Source organism: Ostrea edulis, chromosome 6 (assembly GCF_947568905.1).
Source record: "Ostrea edulis chromosome 6, xbOstEdul1.1, whole genome shotgun sequence".
NCBI classification, from domain to species: domain Eukaryota; kingdom Metazoa; phylum Mollusca; class Bivalvia; order Ostreida; family Ostreidae; genus Ostrea; species Ostrea edulis.
This window is the reverse complement of record NC_079169.1, coordinates 46,435,542-46,454,802: the sequence shown is the minus strand read 5'-3', so window position 1 is coordinate 46,454,802 and position 19,261 is coordinate 46,435,542. Positions and strand designations below refer to the sequence as shown.

The 19,261-nt window shown below is 35.7% G+C and overlaps 2 protein-coding genes across 22 annotated transcripts in view; one reads left to right on the top strand and one right to left on the bottom strand.

Moving 5' to 3' along the window:
• LOC125683551 (uncharacterized) overlaps nucleotides 1-7,132 on the bottom strand; it is a 43,452-nt gene extending 36,320 nt beyond the window's left edge. The window contains exons 1-3 of one of the 6 annotated variants that reach the window (XR_007373014.2): nucleotides 7,069-7,132; nucleotides 4,454-4,546; nucleotides 4,040-4,134 (exon numbers count right to left, since the gene is read on the bottom strand). The gene's annotated coding sequence lies outside the window, so the exon portion shown is untranslated. Of the gene's footprint in view, nucleotides 1-2,259; nucleotides 2,752-4,039; nucleotides 4,135-4,453; nucleotides 4,665-7,068 lie in introns of those variants that run through there. The other 5 variants (XR_008795814.1, XR_008795813.1, XR_007373012.2 and 2 more) reach the window with 5 other exon arrangements.
• Nucleotides 1-17,191, top strand: part of LOC125683549 (zinc finger and BTB domain-containing protein 18-like) — a 34,056-nt gene extending 16,865 nt beyond the window's left edge. For 2 of the 16 annotated variants that reach the window (XM_056139721.1, XM_048924824.2), the window contains exon 5: nucleotides 11,657-12,530. In XM_056139721.1, coding sequence (XP_055995696.1) covers nucleotides 11,657-12,012 — 356 coding nt within the window. In that variant the 3' untranslated portion in view covers nucleotides 12,013-12,530. Of the gene's footprint in view, nucleotides 1-5,829; nucleotides 9,133-9,256; nucleotides 10,334-10,757; nucleotides 12,531-15,561 lie in introns of those variants that run through there. The other 14 variants (XM_056139719.1, XM_048924822.2, XM_056139718.1 and 11 more) reach the window with 10 other exon arrangements.
• The last annotated feature ends 2,070 nt before the right edge of the window (nucleotides 17,192-19,261 follow it).

Below are 19,261 nucleotides of genomic sequence, written 5' to 3'. Positions count from 1 at the left end.
AGGTCACATAAAGAGAATTATTCTAAAGGATTTATTCTACCTTGGAAAATTGTTTATTTTGTAGACTTTGTAGTTGGTGTAAGCTAGGTTGAGGTGAAAAAAATAGAAACCTACAGAAGTCAAGATAAAATTATTGGTGTATTATAGATCCATACTTACTGTGGGGCTCGGTTTTCTATTGTTGCTGCTTTGCAGAACATCTATATACATATATGTCTCAGATATAGTACATGTATGAAGCAATGTTTCAAAAACCAGTGATCAATAGTTTCCATTCTTTAGGGATTTTAACTAGAAAACACTCAATAATAAACATAAAAAGAATATTTACATGTACAGTACATGTACAATACTGTATTTTACTGTCATTGTGGTGTGCAGTCTTGGGGTAAGTTTTCAAAACATTCAATATTGATGAGTGTAAATCAATACAATGGAAATGTTATAATTGAGGACATTATACCAGTACATGATGTACACAACATATGAAGGAAAATTCTAATAAATTACATATACATTTATATTACACATAATCATAGCCTTAAAAGTACATGTAAGGTCGAGGTCGCTGGTTAAAAAAAAATCTAAATATGTCAGGATCATGACTTTGTAATAAAGTGACTTTGGAACTATTTTAACTCATCTTGTAAGTGTACTTAGTATTTGATGGAATAAAAATCATCATCCAGACATGGGTATCACCTGAGCCATGTAGGTTGTAAATATACTTGCAAATGCATACATGCATTTAAAGGGTAAGTTCCTTCCCTTTAAGAGGCTTAGAAACTAAATGAAACAGTAGAAAACTGAAACATTTTATAAAGCTGCAATCCAAACAAGTCCACATGATTGAGAAGGGTTTAGGTTTCATGATCAAGTGCAGTCACTCATGGATCTTGCACATTATGCAACTTGCAACTTTTTAGCTCAAATGAGCTTTTCTGATCGTCTGTTGTCGGTCGTCCGTCCGTCTGTCTGTAAACTTTTCACATTTTCTACTTTTTCTCCAGAACCACTGGTGCAATTTCAACCAGACTTGGCAAAAAGCATCCTTGGGTAAAGGGCTTTCAAGTTTGCCCCCTTCAAAGGGTAGATAATCACAAACATGCATAAATGGGGTGGAATCATTTAAAAATCTTCTTCTCAAGAACCACTGCACCAGAAGAGCTGAAATTTACATGAAAGCTTCCTGACACTGTAGATTCAAGTTTGTAAAAATCATGGCCCCTGGGGTAGGTTGGGGCCACAATAGGGATCAAAGTTTTACATGGAAATATAGGGGAAAATTTTAAATATGGGCCAAGGTGACTCCGGTGAGCAATGTGGCCCATGGGCCTCTTGTTGAAGGTTCAGATAGTAGGGTTTTAAGAATGTTTTCAGAGGTAGGTTTGGCATGTTGGCACTGTATATGAAATATTGAAAAATTGAGTTTTGGTAGTTTAATTGTGGTTTTGTGAAAACTACTATAGATTGATTCAATGTAATTTTAATGCTGATACAAATGTACATTGTAATGTCACTAAAGTGTTGATCAAACTTGCACTTCGTGAAAATTAGATCAACTGGAGCTGTAAGAGTATTTGTGATACTAAGTACAGACTTGCATTAATTGAAGAATTGATTTTCTATTACATACTGTTAAGAATTGTCTATTGAATTGTTAAATGCTTAAATTAATATCAATTTCTCCGGAAAAAGATTGTTGAAATATGGAATTGTTGTTAAAGTTTACTTTGAATGGCTTGTATTTGCAGCAACTTAAAATAAGTTTGATCAATATGATTTTTGTATTGTAGACCACTTTGAAAAGCAATTAATTCTTCAAATTTCTTAAGTGAAGCCGAGTTATACACTTAGCAATATACAATGAACTCATAAATATGAACTGCAAATTTGTTGATCTATGTAATATGCATGGCCATCAATACACATGGATATGTGATCAATCTTTAATTCTAGAGCTGATTTATAGTAAAAGGTCCTGTCAGTACATCATACACCGACAGCCATGATTTCCTGTTGGTGTACACTGTACATATGACATGTATGATAAAAAAAGATTTAAAACTACATGAACAGAAATGTATATTTTGTCACAGGCTTATAAAGTAACCAACCCATATTATAGAAAAGAACTACAAGCTTTTTCATGACATATACATGTATTTGTTAAATAATCATATTTAAGTGCTTTTACTGAATATAAAAATAAATTGCTGAAGGAAATTTTTTAAAAAGGCACATATTTTATTGCCTCGCTCCAAGTCTTTAGAGAACCATAATGTAAAGCCTGAAAGTGATGAAAAGTAGTACAAAATGTATTCAGTTATGTAAATATATTTATTGACTTATTGTGTTAACAGTGTATAAGAAGAAAACTTTCATGTATGAATTTCAAATCTTGAAGAATATTGATAGATTGATTGTATCTTGTTTAACGTATCATTCGAGATTTTTTACTCATGGAGACGTCACCAAGACCGTTGAAGGGCTTCAAATTTAGGCCTTTGCTCGGCGCTTACGGCCATTGAGCAGTGAAGGTTCTTTAGTGTTCCACACCTACTGTGACACGGGACATCTGTATTTAAGGTCATCTCCGAGGACCCGTGACATTCACACCTGATGCTGAGTGTTTGGCGATGGAACTGTCACTACCTGTCTTAATGACTTAGGTCTGTCGCGGCCGGGATTCGAATTCCGGCCGTCCGCACGCGGGATGAACGCTCTAATCTCTAGACCACCGCGGCGGTTCTTGAAGAATAAAAATGTACGTGTCAAGTTCTGGTTATAAAAGGTCATATTCATTTGAATGCCAGACATTTTCTCAAAGTAATGTAACATTAAATGTTACAACAACTCAAATGAATTGCTTAATATATGCACATTGTATATTCTAAGTAATTATAATATTTTAAAAGATATTTTACTATAAACCAATTGAATAATTGTGGGATGAACAACTGGACTCCTACATGTAATGAGAAACCTGTGTTATACCTATCCATATCTAAATACAGAAACGACATATGTCCTTTCAACAAAAAGTTCTGCCAAGAAGATACATTGTATCAAGTGTCTGGGAACATACATGTATACTAACCTAATATAAAAAACACACACCATTGCATTATTAGGATAAAGTCCATAAATGCCACGAAAAGTACATTATTTAGTAGTCTTTCTGTTCCGATATACCAGTTGAATATAAAAGTATCATTAGAATAGATTAACAGTCTGTGACACGTGTGTTGTACACTGTATAAGCAAAATTAATACAGTATAGTTCTAATAACGATGCAATACCCCTACCCAAAAAGAGAAATAAATGCACAAAGAATATTCTTAATGTTCATACATTTCTGAAAGATATTGCGGGGTCATAAGAAGTTGATCTATCCAGCAATATATGCAGGATTGTAGGTCAGGTATCCGAGACGTCCACTCCGTAACTCCCTTTTCTAGTCTGTTTTTTCATGAACTTCGTCGAGGATCTCAGTAATGAAAATTCACATCTGTCCTGATTCTCACTTCACAACTGTCCTCATTCTCGATGTGAAAATGACTATTTACATAATCTAGATTAATGATGACCTGTTTTGCTAATTGGTACTGGATTTGACGGTTGGTCCACCTTGTTTTATTTTACCAGAGGTAAACAACCCCGATCACCTCGTAGCATTTCATCACCTGGGGCGGCCATTGCTGTCACTGGAGATCACTCATACACTTTCAAGTGTTTAATGAATATTTTAATTTTAAAAAAAGAAGATATTTCATACGAATTTTGATCATTGTTTTTTTTTTTTAAATATATAAATCATTGCACACATGGTGTCAAAAATACATATATCATTTTGTACTTAAGAATAAAATGCTTTCTTTGCGGGTTATGTAATTTTTTCTGCAATGATTGCTACCTTCATCACCGGATGAAACAACAAAGAAAGACATTTTATTGTTTATATTTATATGTTCTTGTATTTTAAAAAAAAAATATAAACCATGTACTAAAATATCATATGGTTGACTTATTCCTTACGTTAAATGGAACAGCCTATGCACCCTTTGACCTTGATGACGCTCCAAATTTGGTAATGATTGCACAGACAGGTGGTACTAAAACACCGGATCTCACTAGTTTGCAACAAACAAACATACATTCATTATATGATGAAAGCAATGTCAATTTCAATATAAATATAAGAGAAAAGATTCCGTATATATGTATATATATATATATATATATATATATATATATATATATATTATCGTTATTATATGACCGATTGTCCCAAATTTACCGACAACAGATTTTGTCATGTGGTCTTTTGTGGTTCGGATATCTTTAGAATTAAATGTGCTCTTGATTGTCTTATGCTTGTATTAAACATAGAACATGCTTTGCCCATTGGAAAGCATAATAATGATAAAAAGAAAAGAAAATAATACATACGATTGATTTTGTCTTTGTACACGGAACAAATCGGCAGTGGGTATTTGATGACCTTCACCTTTCATGATGAGTAGCAGGGTATATATCATTCTTCTAAAAACAAAAATAAAAGATTGTCACTGACTGTGATTTTTTAAAGTCAACTACATGTACCTTAGTGTAGACATCTCAGGAAACCATGCTTTCTTGCCTAAATATGTTTTAAGTGTGTAAGTATTGGAGGATATCCCTGAATGACACACCATGAATTAAGTAAGATAAAGGACTGCACACATTGACTAAATAGGAGGAATAATTGTAAGGAGATGTGCATTATATGTAAAACAGCAGTATTTTATCTTAACTTACTGATGGAATATTCACTATGAAAGTAAATAGTGTATGTTCTTTATTAATAATGAATAAAGTGAAACATGTAATATATAAGAGTTTTCTGTCTTCTTGTATGGGTTATGATTTAGACATATTTTTATGCCTCCCAAAACGAAGATTCGGGGGCATATAGTTTTTGGCCTGTCCGTCTGTCTGTCTGATGGTAAAAACGTTAACCTTGGTCATATCTTTTATGCATTAGCGAGATAGAGCTCTCAAATTCGGTATGTGTATTTCTTGTGACAAGACTTTTCCACTGACACCAAAATCTTTGACCTGGTGACTGTAACATTGACCTTTTACCTCCTTTTAGACAATTCAGATATTAGCCATATTTTTTAAATAGTAAGAGGTACATTTTGTTAGATAATATGATTATGCTTTTTGAATAAATGATTATGGTTATGGTTGTGTATTGAAGGTATAGGATCCCCTCAGTAGTTTACTGTATGTCTGTTAACATGATATTGTCACACAATATCTTCTAACCATGCTAATATAGACATCATTGTTATTGAATAAACAACTATAGATTTGAATGAAAGTTAAGATCACATTGAGATGTCAGCTTACGGATTTGATATTTCGTAAGTGGACAATCTTCTGAGAAAAACACCCATAGATTCTGGGGTCAAGGTCTTAAGGTAATATAAAAATAATGACTAGGATTAGTTGATATGATAACTCAAATTTTGTTGCACTTGCAAATTTAATATTTAGAAAGTTGATGATTTTGATAGGAATACGTGTAATGGTATAATTGTTTGGAGTCACTAGGTGAAAATTAAGGTCTCTTTTGTAGTTCATGGTAGTATACATTAAACTTGTTTGTTAAATCTGGTTGAAAGGTACTATATGTGTATCAAAATATGTATGGGGGATCTAAGTATAACCTCCGGTTGTAAAGTAAAACATTCGAAGCTATATTAAATGTGTACCTGTCTGTGACAAGTCTGAAGAATGAATTAAAAAGTATGCTATCATAGGAATTCATTGTACTTTAGACCCTGCATGTAGATCCACAATGAAGATTGCCAAGGATAGTAGAAACGAAGACATAACAACTATGGTGTTAAATGCATTGGCAACATACAGAAGAAACCAAAATGATGGAATGGAAATCCTAACAACTCAGATAAACGACCTCACCAAAGACATGGTCCAGGTCTGTGAAAGCAGTGCTTCGATACAATATATGGTCGAGGAATTAATAGAAAGTTCTAGCACTGTTGAAAAACTGCTAATAAACATGACACCAGGTTTGAATGATGAAGAAGAGGACATGGCAGCAAATGAAATGAGCTCAGAAAGAGGAGAAGAGAGTGATTCTGTATCTCTAGAGAGAGAACCTGGAGATTTCAGAAAGATGACCTCTAACTATGAGAGTTTCTTTGCCGAGGCATGCGAGTCCTCCAAGGAACAAGCCTCTGGTAAATACAAAGATAACTTTTCTGATATTCCTCAGGTTTATCAAATTTCCCAAGCAGCAATGAAGGAACTGAAAGCAAGTTCAAGGAATGCAGGAGTATTTGCAGGCAACATCATTAAAAAGTTATTTCCTGAACTGTTTGGACCAAGTAATTTAAGATTTCGGTATTCCTTCTTCGGTGGTGGAAAACTGAAAAAATGTGAACTAGATCGTCAAAGGAAATCATATATGAGACGTTATGTTACCGCTGCATACCCAGAAATCTCTTCTGAAAGTGACTGGAAAAGTATTGTCAGTAGAGTGAATGAAATACTGAGACGTCCTTCACTGTCAATAAGAAAACCAAAGGACGATAGTGAAAATGCAGGACCACAGCAGATATCTTAGATATGTGGGGACCTTTGTAAATTACGTATGTCTTCTGATCACAGCAGATGTCTTAGATGGATGTGGGGACCTTTGTGAATTATGTATGCCTTCTTCATTATCATTGTGGTAGTTGATGCATATCCCCCTCATGAGATATTTTTAGTGAAGAGTCGAATTAGAATGTAAATACATATTGCAATATTTGTCATTTTTATCCAAATAAGAAATATGAGGTGATATTTTTTGTTGATCGTTTTCATGGCAAGACTGATATATGCATGCCGGATTTTTGAAAGGTATGGAATGTCTGTAGTATTAGTTTCGCTTTTTAATTTTGAAAAGATTGGTCAAATTCAAATTTGACACCTACTCCTATAAATAAGTGTGTGTAGATATGGGTTTGTTTTATTTCTTTTTGGTTGGATGTTTTATACATAATACTCACATTAACAACGTCTTGATTTCCTGTAAGTTTTTGGATTTCGGTTTCCAGGGCAAGTCTAAAAAGACACTTTTTGTAATAGAAGGAGTGTTTGATGAATTCTTAACCTAAGAAATGTAGAAATTCCCGATGAGGTTTTAATCAAAGAAATGTACAAATTCCCTAACAAACGTTTTTCTCTTGGTAGGTGTCCATGCCTCAGGTTCAGCGAAAGTTGTTTCTCAGGAGGCACCGGTTGTTCCTGTAGGCATGCCCATTTGTGCCAAAATTGCGGGTAGCTTCTTCTGTAAACATTGCAGTGACAGATTTACATATGAAGTAGACTTAGTGCAACATCTTCAAGCAGTTGAGAGGCTTAACGTGTGTAGAGTGTGTCGCGTTTGTGGAAAATATTTCAGATCTGCTAATGGCCATAAATACCATATGCTTATGAACCATAATGCAAGCAAAAGTAATTTCCGTTGTCAGATATGTGGACGATTTTGCCAGGGTGCTAGCTTTTTGAGGAAACATTTGAAAACACATGATAAAGTTAAAGAATGAGGGTTGCATTCATGCGACTCTTTACCCTTTCACAAATGTTCATTTTTGTGATGTTTAGTATACTACATGTACAGTATATAATTTCTTTACGTGCAATATTTACATAGTTTAGATTTGTTATTTGTACGTATTTGACGTGAAAATGTTTTGTGGTGATTTGAAACCCAGAAAGTATTGAAGAGATGAGGGGGGAATTAAATTTAAATGTTTAGTTGCTTTTCACACAAGTCTTTCTTTTCCACGCTTCCTATGAGTCCTTGTAAAAGAGAAAACGTGGTCCTGTGTGATGACAAACACATTCCGAATGCATTGGCTAAAGCTCATAGCGTATGTTCTTTTTTATCTGTATGCTGTTGAACGTTCCTTTAAAAAATCACTCCTGTAGAGACGTCACCTAACATAGGTTAATACATGTGTTTAACATCTATCAGTTCAGGTTAATACATGTGTTTAACATATATCAGTTCAGGTTAATACATGTGTTTAACATCTATCAGTTCAGGTTAATACATGTGTTTAACATCTATCAAATCAGGTAAATACATAATTATGTTTAACATCTATCAGTTCAGGTTAATACATACATGTGTATGTGTAACATCTATCATTTCAGTTTAATACATGTGTAACATCTATCAGTTCAGGTTAATACATATGTTTATCTGTTCAGGTAAATAAATATGTTTATCTATCAGTTCTCTCTGGGACATAAAATGCCATCCAGTGAACTTAATGTTCTTTCACAGCATTTTACATTTCGAAAGGAAATTTATTTCCAGGTATATACTATCCAGGAGTACATGTTGTGTTATTGCCATGGTCAAGGTTCGCTAATTATCTCCTAGCAATTTTTTGTTTGTCTCTGACAATATGATAGGTTAAACGTGCCCGTCTCTGCATAAGTTTGTGCATTTCTGGACATTTATGTGAAGAGTCTAGATTTTAGTCTCGTACATGCACTTGCTACGGAGATGAGAAGAGGATGCATTTTGTTTTCTGGGTTAAAAAAAAGCCTTATAGATACAGATCATATTGAATGTATTTTGTAAGGGATATTTTCTTGTTGTGACCTTGTTAGGAAAACAATTGGTCAGATTATTTTACATGTACTTATTGAATTGTTTTTATTGATACATTGTTCTTATCTTCGCAATATTTGTAATTTGAAAATGTTGTCATTGGTTTTATGTATTGTTCAAATATTCATCAATATTACATAATTTGATGTAATTTCAATTCTGTGTACAATGAACGTTAAAGTGTATGTTTTTTGGGGGGGAAAGAACTTGATTAGTACCTTTATATACACATCTGAAAGTTTTTAGTTTGAATTTCTATTCTAAGTGATGTAACTGATCATCATATATTGGTCGTTTTCGTAATTAAATTTGTACAGTGGAAGTAATAAACAAGTATGTATAGATACTCTCTGTTGTCAATTATACGGCCTGGATGCTTTACATATTGAAGGCATTGTCTGCAAAATATGATACTGAAGAACTTGTATTAAAAAATCTCTAAAATTGAGAATAACTAGTGTTTGCTTTCTGAGATACGTTAAATCGAATGTTCCCACAACTCTTATTACGAAGATAATGCAACGATTTCTCTTTTCTCTTTGTATCTCTAAACTTTTCTTTCTTCTTAGGGATCAAAGGGAGTGGAGAAGTCGGATCGCCATTTAAACCGAATAGTGGCTCATTCCAGTGTAAAAAATGTGGCATGTCTTTTTCCAACGGCGACTCGCTTGTAACACATCTTAGAAATGTCGAAAAGAAAAAATACGTTCAAATGTGCAAGTGCGGAGAAGTTTTCTTTTTAATGAGAACTTACCGATATCATTTACAAGTGAAACATGGAGTAGTCACCAGCTGTCCGCAGTGCTCTGTTTGCGGAAGTTACTTTCAAGACAATTATAATCTCAATCGGCATATGATAACTCACCGGTCCATTTTTGTGTGCAAAATATGCAGTCAGATATTTAAAAATCAAGCCAGTCTAACAGTTCATCAAAAGATTTGTAAAGTCCAATCTCAAGATGATTTGAATATTCAACAAGAGGGAACGATGTAATTGGTGTATAACGATGATGCTGGGGGACTTAGTTGAAGTTTTCAAATAATGTAACGTACTAATGTGTGAATAAATTTAAATTTGTAGACAATTCTTCAACGTTTGGACTGCAGTGTCCATTCTGCCAGAATGTGTTCGAACAAGAGGATGAACTTTTCCATCATCTACGCATTGTTGAAAAGTACACAGACATCATAGAAATCTGTTCAGTCTGTCAATTAGTTTACTTGTCGTCTCACGCCTACCGAGATCACTTAATAAGACGGCATTCAACAGCTAAAAACAAGTGTCCCATCTGTGGAGTCGTTGTGAAGTATGCCTGTAATTTTCGCCGACATGTAGCGAGTCACTCCATTGAAAGACCATTTTCGTGTCCGCATTGTAAAAACAGTTTTAAAAGAAAAGACCACTTGAAGGACCACCTGTTGAAATGTAATAAATTGCCCAGGACTAACAGCTGATAAATCAATAAGAGATGTATCTTCAAAGACATGTGCATCATGCATGTACATACTACGTATTGTGATCATGTATATATTAATGGGATGTGTAACATTGTGAAAATCTCACTGTGAGATAGAGAAATACATCTTGTAACTTGTACATTATATTCCTCCTAGAATTGAATTAAAAGAATAATTTTGTTACAAAATAGTTATTTCATTATATAATACCACTTTGAGCTCGCAGTTTTTGTGCGAAGAAGTATATAAATTTGGATATGTAATGCATTTCTGCTAATTGGTTCTTTCAATATTAACATTTTCTACCACAACAGGTATCTGTACAATATCAGATACTATAAATGAGTATCTTCAGCCAGGACTTTAAAATATGGCAAACATGATCTCCTTTCTGTCTTTATTAAAGTTGATGTGTGACTATGTAAAATAATTGGACCACAAAATTACCGTTAGGGACCTGGAAGTCTGTTGCATTCGGCCACACTAGTCGACATAAACATCACTCTACATGGTAAAAGGGGTATTCCATTTCATGTGGCAGGTAGTCTATGGTAAAAAGATATGTATGAAATTTATATTTAAGTAATTTTCGCAAATTATTTGAATTTGTAGACATCTCTTTGGAACACTGGCTACACTGCAAATTTTGCGAGAAAAGGTTCAGATCCGAGATACAACTTGTTTGTCATTTACAGCTGGAGGAGAATTATTCTGAAAGCATGAAAGTGTGTACAGTGTGTCACGTGGCTTTCTACTCGGCTCAGGAGTTTCAGGAACATATCGTCAAAAATCATCCATATAACAGATCACAATGTCCAATATGCAGAATGGCGGTTAAACATCAGTGTAACTTCCTTCGGCATGTTTCAAGTCATTTCTCGGAAAAGCCTTTCAACTGTAGGAACTGTGGAAATAGTTTTAAAAGGAAAGATAAATTGAAGGACCATGAACGCAAGTGTATAAAACTGCAATAGGATACTTTTCTTGGATTTTGACAGCTTTTGAATGTTTTAACTATTCAATAGTATGGCGTTATTTGTGTTATGATGGTCTGCGAATGTTAACCAAACTCTGATTTTAAAAATGGAACTGGTACTTGATATATGATTACATGAATGTTGTCAAGAAGGCTTTTTGTTGGTTTAATCATAAAATTGATGCTAAGTTTGTTAAGAATTTGTGTACATGTATATACAATGTAATACATGCTACATGCAATGGTCTGTGAAAATGCATCATTTGATACGTAGAAGTATAATTGTAAGGCTGTGTAGCATGAATCCTGACCTTGAGATAGCAATCTAGAAAACTACATATTATATGAAGACAACTGTAGTTCGAGCTTAAAGAATTGTAGAGTATTTAACTGAATGTCTAGTATTATGAGACATGACTGTTATATATTTCTGAGACTTGGACACCTAAGCAATCGCTGATTGCATTACACGACTTTTGTCGATAATTTAGATGTACGAGTATCAAATGAAAGAAATGCTTTATTTCATTTTTAGGAAATGCTTCAGGCCCTGGGTTACAGTGTAAATTCTGCAAGATAACTTTTGAAGATACAAAACGCCTCAGCAGCCACTTGCGACTCGATGAAAATTATACAGAAAATATAAATATTTGTGCAAAATGTAACATTCTTTTCTATTCCAATTGGGATTTTCAGAATCACCTATATTCTCAACATTCCGACGATAAGCATGTTTGTCCGGTGTGTGGAATAACAGTGAAGCGAAACTTCCGTAGACATCTTGCATGTCATTTTGAGGACCGACCTTTCGTATGTTCGATTTGTGGTTGCAGTTTCAAGCGCAAGGATAATATGATGGGTCATCAGCGTAAGTGCAAGAAAATTTCATGATACTGGATAGCTGAAGATGTTGGACGAATTCAAGACTGAAGATATCGAGGTTGTTTACATATTTATTGGAAGTTTACACCTACCAAACTCCAAAGGACATTTACAGTGTCTGATAACATAAATACCGGCAAGATACACCAGGTGACCATTTGATACGCAAGATATCTTTCCAGTGATATTTTTAAAATCCAGCTACAGCTATAAGCACATGTGTATAGCAATCTTACATTTGTCAAGTAATCGAATGAAAACCACAGTATTGTATATAGTGGTACATTACTGCAAAAGAAGGCTCTTGTGAATTTATTCTGCAGGTAGCATAAAACGTGTGTTGTATTGTGAAATTCATTCACTATGGTATCTGGTCCCCAAGAATTCCCTTGGTTCCTTTAAACCACTATCTGCATGTTAAGTTGTTGACACATATTTTCGTGTATATTTGAAAGAAGAAAACTGTTTTACACTATAAGAATCATGATTTATACGTTGTATATGTATGATTAAAAATGCAAGTTTAATTGTGTTTGTTATCTAGTATATTGATATTAATTCATGTACCTTCATCGTGTAGTATAAATGTGAAAACGTCCAATTGTATAGTGGATGACTAAGGAAACACTGTAATATTTACGAATATATTCCTACTGTTGACAGTCAAGGAAAGAAAGTATGGTATTTATATGCTGGTATGATTTTTGCAATGAAAAATCCACTTTAAAATATGGTGTGGTTCATTTAACTATGATTAACTATACATATTGACGTAGACCTCACGATGTCAATCCAACCAATTATGTGGAAGAAATTAGATTTGTTACAACTTGTGTACTGGCAAGCACGATGTGCTGTAGAAAATGGGATATGACACCATTGGAAATTTACATCTCAATCTTATTTAAGAGTAAAATGTGTATATTTTGACCGCTATTGTACCAATAATCTGTAACAGTATATAGCACCTTCATAATTATGTGTGGTGACCAAAAATAGGGCACTGTTGCCTCTTTCTGGAATGCTATGGTTGTAAATGCCCAAATCGTGTCCGGAACATATCTTGCACACTGACGCTAACAAGAGGTCTTGTAGTAAAGATACAGTGTTTCTTTAAAAATCTTAACTCTTGGACATCAAACAACTAAAGCTGAAAACATAATAATGATGAAGAGATGAGCAACGTAAAGTTTCAATATTCATATTCCTTGCTATAAAGGATTTGGGGCAAGGGTGGAGGTCAAACCCTTCAAATATTATCTTCGGAATACGGGGAATTAAAATTGCGAATTTCGTGATCAATACAACCTTGATGCCTGAGGGTTGGGGGTTAACACCTACAAAAATAATGTCTGTAAGATATTTACACAGGAATGTCTAGCAGATAGATTGTGTGTATAATCAGGATGAGGAAGGATGCCTTTATCAGAAATATGAAATTCATGACCGTTGGGTCAGGGGTTATTGTGTGTGTGTTGTGCTGCCTCCCATCCGAAACCTTCTCACTGACGTTAAGTGTCAATGTATGACACTAATGAATTCTTCATGCCAGCACATTTCGGGACCACCGTTTATAAGGTCATATCCGAAAGCCCCGTGACGTTCACTTCGAAGCCGAGTGCTCTGTGAAGGAGGAGTCACTATCTATATCAAACGCCTTTGGTTCAAAGCGGCGTGGGGATTGAGAATTGATCCTAAGCCCCCCCCCCCCCCCCCTTGTAAAGTGATTACCGTAACCACTAGGTTACCGCAACGGGTAAGGTTCTGGTGCTAGGGAGGGCCTGTATGGCTCATATAGTGATAAATGCAATCCCACTTCTTTAAAAATCTCCTTTGCTCCTGTACAGGTTGGGGGAAAATATATGCATGGTTTTAAAGAGCATGGATCCTCCTAACGACATTGTGAAATTCATGCGCCAGTTTTAAGAATCTAGGGCGGCCCCAAATGGGAATATAATGAAAATGCATTTAATATTGAAACATTTTCTTCATCACTTCTGTGTATTGTGAAGAAATATTGTATACATGGTTCTAAAAAGCGTGTAAATGCCTACTAAAATTGTGAAATTCCTTACCCCTAGACCTGGAGGTTAAGATACTAATTTGGGGTCTAAAGTAGTAAATAGTGAAAATGCATTTAATCTTTTAAGAAATTTTTATCTTCAATTTAACTTGTGTAAAGGCATGTTGTGTGCATTGTTATGAAGGGCATGTAGCCCTCGATCAAAATTGGAATACCGTACCGTGTCAGAGGTACAAGAGTGTTAATACATTTTATCTAGTAAATCCATCTTAATTTTGCTGCAATCTGAGAAATACTATATATATGCTTTTGAAGAGCGTCCAGACCACTTTCAAAATTTTGGAATTCATGAAACCCATCCCACCTTATTAACACCACGTTTAATTCAGCTCTACATTTAAAAGTTGTTGCATGATGCTTAGGTGACCGTTAGGGCCTATGTGCCGCTTGTCTCCTGTAATGCCAGATTTTAAATCTATTTTACGTATCTACAGTATTAAAATCCTCACATGAAAATTCTTTATTATATCACATTTAGCAATCAGTGATAAATGTGTTATATTACATCGGTCAATCAGTGATAAATGTGTTATATTACATCGACCAATCAGTGATAGATACATTGCATCACATCGACCAATCAGTAATAAATGTATCATAATATTACAGCGACCAATCAGTGATTTTTGTTTCTATTAGAATTTGACTAGTTTGACGACGTTGGGTGAAAATCTTCAAAACGTATTTTGTCAGCCACCGTTAGAAAATACCTCGGGGGTATATAAAAGTAATAGCCCTCTCCTTTTCTGGAGAGATTGGGTAACCATAAGCAATTATTACCACGTGCTTCAATCAAATGATTAAAGTTACAGGAGTGAACACTTTTATTTAAATTTTGAATTGTTTGCATGTTTCCCATGGATACATCCAATTAATTTTCAGAAATGTCACAAGAATCCGCTCGTAATTGTGACGCCACAGTTGATTCGCATCTCGCTGCATTGATTAACGTATTGTGGAAAGTGTATCGTAGACTTAGCAAATGCTGATATTTACGATTTCAAGAATCCGGATTCATTCTCAATAGTCCAAATGCAACCCAACATTTGATATAAAGTATACTAAGTAATCAAATGTCGTATTTAAACATTCGATTTAAATGTGTCGTTATAATTGATAAACAGGTGTACCAGTTAAGGAGACGGTGTTATTTTATGATAAAAGGTTGCCTAATTTGCCAATGCAAGATATTACTGAGTTGAATGCTGTCTGATGATTGTTAAGCCGTTCTTTACGTAAAGATTTCTTCTACGGATTACTCCGTTTATATGATCAAGATATAGGGGTCACGTCGGGTGTGAATGGTCAACAGGGGGTGCTTACTCCTCCTTGACATCTAATCCCACCTCTGGTGTGTCCAGTGGTCTTTGTATGCCCTTCTCTTAATTTTGTATCTTTTCCAAGGTTTATGAGATTGATCACTGTTCGTTATCTTCACTTTTTCATGCTTTGTAATATTAATTTTAAATTTCCAGACAGAACAGTCACCCAGGGATTAAACTGCAGATTTTGTCAGAAATCATTCAGCCAAGCAGAAGATCTTTCACTTCATTTACGAGATCAGGAGAAGCATACACAGAACATTCAGTATTGTATACAATGTGATTTAGTTTTTTACTCCACTCAAATCTTCAAAAATCACATCTTTAATAGACATTCTGAGAACAGAAGCCGATGCCCCATTTGCAGTATTCCAATCAAGCATACCTGTAATTTCCGTCGACACGTATTAAGTCATTTTGTGGATAAACCCTTTCTATGTACAAAATGTGGATGTGGTTTCAAAAGGAAAGACAATCTGAAGAAGCATGTAAAGAAGAACCATTTCGACAAAATGAAAACATTCATTAGTTAACTATTTCTATGAATAGTAACGGTAGCTTTGATACTATTGTAAATATGTGTGTGTGGTAGGTGTGTGTTGGGAGTGTGTGTGTGGTAGGTGTGTGTTGGGAGTGTGTGTGTGGTAGGTGTGTGTTGGCAGTGTGTGTGTGGTAGGTGTGTGTTGGCAGTGTGTGTGTTGGGAATGTGTGTGTGGTAGGTGTGTGTTGGGAATGTGTGTGTGGTAGGTGTGTGTTGGGAGTGTGTGTGTTGGGAGTGTGTGTGTGGTAGGTGTGTGTTGGCAGTGTGTATGTGGTAGGTGTGTGTTGGGAGTGTGTGTTGGGAGTGTGTGTGTGGTAGGTGTGTGTGGTAGGTGTGTGTTGGGAGTGTGTGTGTGGTAGGTGTGTGTTGGGAGTGTGTGTGTGGTAGGTGTGTGTTGGGAGTGTGTGTGGTAGGTGTGTGTGGTAGGTGTGTGTTGGGAGTGTGTGTGTGGTAGGTGTGTGTTGGGAGTGTGTGTGTGGTAGGTGTGTGTTGGGAGTGTGTGTGGTAGGTGTGTGTTGGCAGTGTGTGTGTGGTAGGTGTGTGTGGTAGGTGTGTGTTGGGAGTGTGTGTGTGGTAGGTGTGTGTTGGCAGTGTGTGTGTGGTAGGTGTGTGTTGGGAGTGTGTGTGTGGTAGGTGTGTGTTGGGAGTGTGTGTGTGGTAGGTGTGTGTTGGGAGTGTGTGTGGTAGGTGTGTGTTGGCAGTGTGTGTGTTCTAGGTGTGTGTGGTAGGTGTGTGTTGGGAGTGTGTGTGTGGTAGGTGTGTGTTGGGAGTGTGTGTGTGGTAGGTGTGTGTTGGGAGTGTGTGTGTGGTAGGTGTGTGTTGGGAGTGTGTGTGGTAGGTGTGTGTTGGGAGTGTGTGTGTGGTAGGTGTGTGTTGGGAGTGTGTGTGGTAAGTGTGTGTGGTAGGTGTGTGTTGGCAGTGTGTGTGTGGTAGGTGTGTGTTGGGAGTGTGTGTGTGGTAGGTGTGTGTTGGGAGTGTGTGTGTTGTCAGTGTGTGTGTGGTAGGTGTGTGTTGGGAGTGTGTGTGTGGTAGGTGTGTGTTGGGAGTGTGTGTGTGGTAGGTGTGTGTGGTAGGTGTGTGTTGGGAGTGTGTGTGTGGTAGGTGTGTGTTAGGTGTGTGTTGGCAGTGTGTGTGCTTTAACTTTAGGTAATTACAAATCAGTATGATCTCAAAAACTGCTATACTGTATGGATTTCCTAAATGTGGAATTTCGTGATTAAATTTCTAATTTCGTATTATGAATACAAGTCTTTTGTTTTCTTTCTCCTGTTATTGATTTATCATTCATTAGTGGATATTTGAAACTTTCAATGGAAAAAGACACAATAGTTATTGAAACGATTGTAAAGACATGCGTTGGAACGTAACCTAAGTTGTAGAATTTATGTAAATATTGAAGTTGTGGCATTTATCATTTCTTGTAATTACCTTTAATTAACAAAAGTGTAATCAATACAAGTATTTTGTGGTAAAGTATAATTTAATCAGTGGTGATAGACGTGTCTCATTCTAAGAGATGAGGATATATCCGCCGACACGTAGCCTTTTTCTTTTGGTCGTTTTAACAGAAAGTATCATTTGTTCATATATGGATGTAGAGACAGATCTACAAAGTTCACTTTTGAATGGATACAACTTTAACGTTCGACCTACTATAACTGGAACAGATAAAACTGTTCTTGCCTATAAATTCTATTTCAAGAGCCTCAATAATTTTGTAGAAGCCGAAGGCAAATTGTCTCTTACAGGATTGCTTGTGGTGGTTTGGAATGATCCTAGATTGTCGTGGTCAACCTCGCCCTATGATTCTATTATTTCAACGTCATTCCAGTCAAGACAAGTATGGGCCCCAAGCTTCGTCTTAACCAATGCTTTCGGAAATGTTCGAAAACTTGGAGTCGACAATATGGCAGTACACTACAGTTCATCCGGTGCAGCTGTTATGTATATTGGGGACTTGTTCGAGACTACCTGTCTTTCCGATGTTACTGCGTATCCATTTGATGTTCAAAAATGTCACTTGGAGCTCGTTCCTTGGAGTGTAAACGGTACCACGGTTAAGATTGTTTCCCTAGATTCTGACGTGTCTTTGATATATTACACGATGAATGGTTTGTGGGATATCGACAAGACAGACACATATGTGTTGCACACATCCCTAACTGATCAAATAATAGTTTCACTTGAGATCCGCCGTCGTACTCTCTATCATGTGATCTTGTTGATGGTTCCGTTATGTGCTCTAAGTATGCTTCCCGCCTTGGTATTCCTCATTCCTGTGGAATCGGGAGAACGTTTAGGATATGCCACAACCAGTTTGTTGTCACTTCTCCTGTACCAAACAGCTATAGCATCGAAACTTCCAGAGTCTTCACTACCTGGACTATCTATGTTGATACTAAAGACTTTTGCAGAATTTTTCCTAGCATGCATTATACTGATCATGACAGTATATGCTATAAAATTCTACCATTACGATACAAATACCCCTATTCCAAAAGTTATGGTTTCTCTGCATTGGATTATTTCAAGGAAAAATAAGATTGCCTCTGTGGAACACCAGTCAGAACTGGCAGACGATTCCAAAGAGAAAAGAAGCATCGTGTGCAATGAGAATCTTCAAGTAACATGGCAAGACATATCGCATAGTTTTGATAAAATATGTCTGCTTATAGCAATACTTCTCTTCGTTAGTGTGAATATCGTATTTTTGGTTCTGATCAAATCAGCCAAATAATCATTGCTATTTGTTTATATCTATTATTTCATTTAGATTAAATGGAATTTTTAGACGTCATCATATTGAAGGAAAATATTGTAAATAAACGTATCTTTCACCTTATATCGTCAACATGTTTACTCGTGGTTCATGTGTGTAGAAGATCTAGACATGGTAATGAAATGAGTTATTCCATCTGTTGTGTCGTGACGTATGTTAATCGAATAGTTGATCAAATATATCACAGCCTCATGGGTAGTGATCAATGGTTTAATTTCATCAAATTCGTCGAAATAAACCGAATTCCGTACACGTTATAGTGGTTTGTCTTTGTGTTTACAATTTAAGATGGATTCCGTATATTAGGTAATTTTGGCGTCGGAAATATTGGATTTTTCTTTTGAACTTTGGCGCGTTATTATTTGGCGGAATTTCAATTGGCATATAAACAGAAATTTTGACGCTTTTATTTTTGGTGAACTTTCCTCATTCAATAAAAAAAAAAATTCCAGCGCGCCAAAGTTACCTCATATAGCATGACGTCATCAGTTTAGCTTTGTAGCTAGTGACACGAATCAAAAATGACTATAACG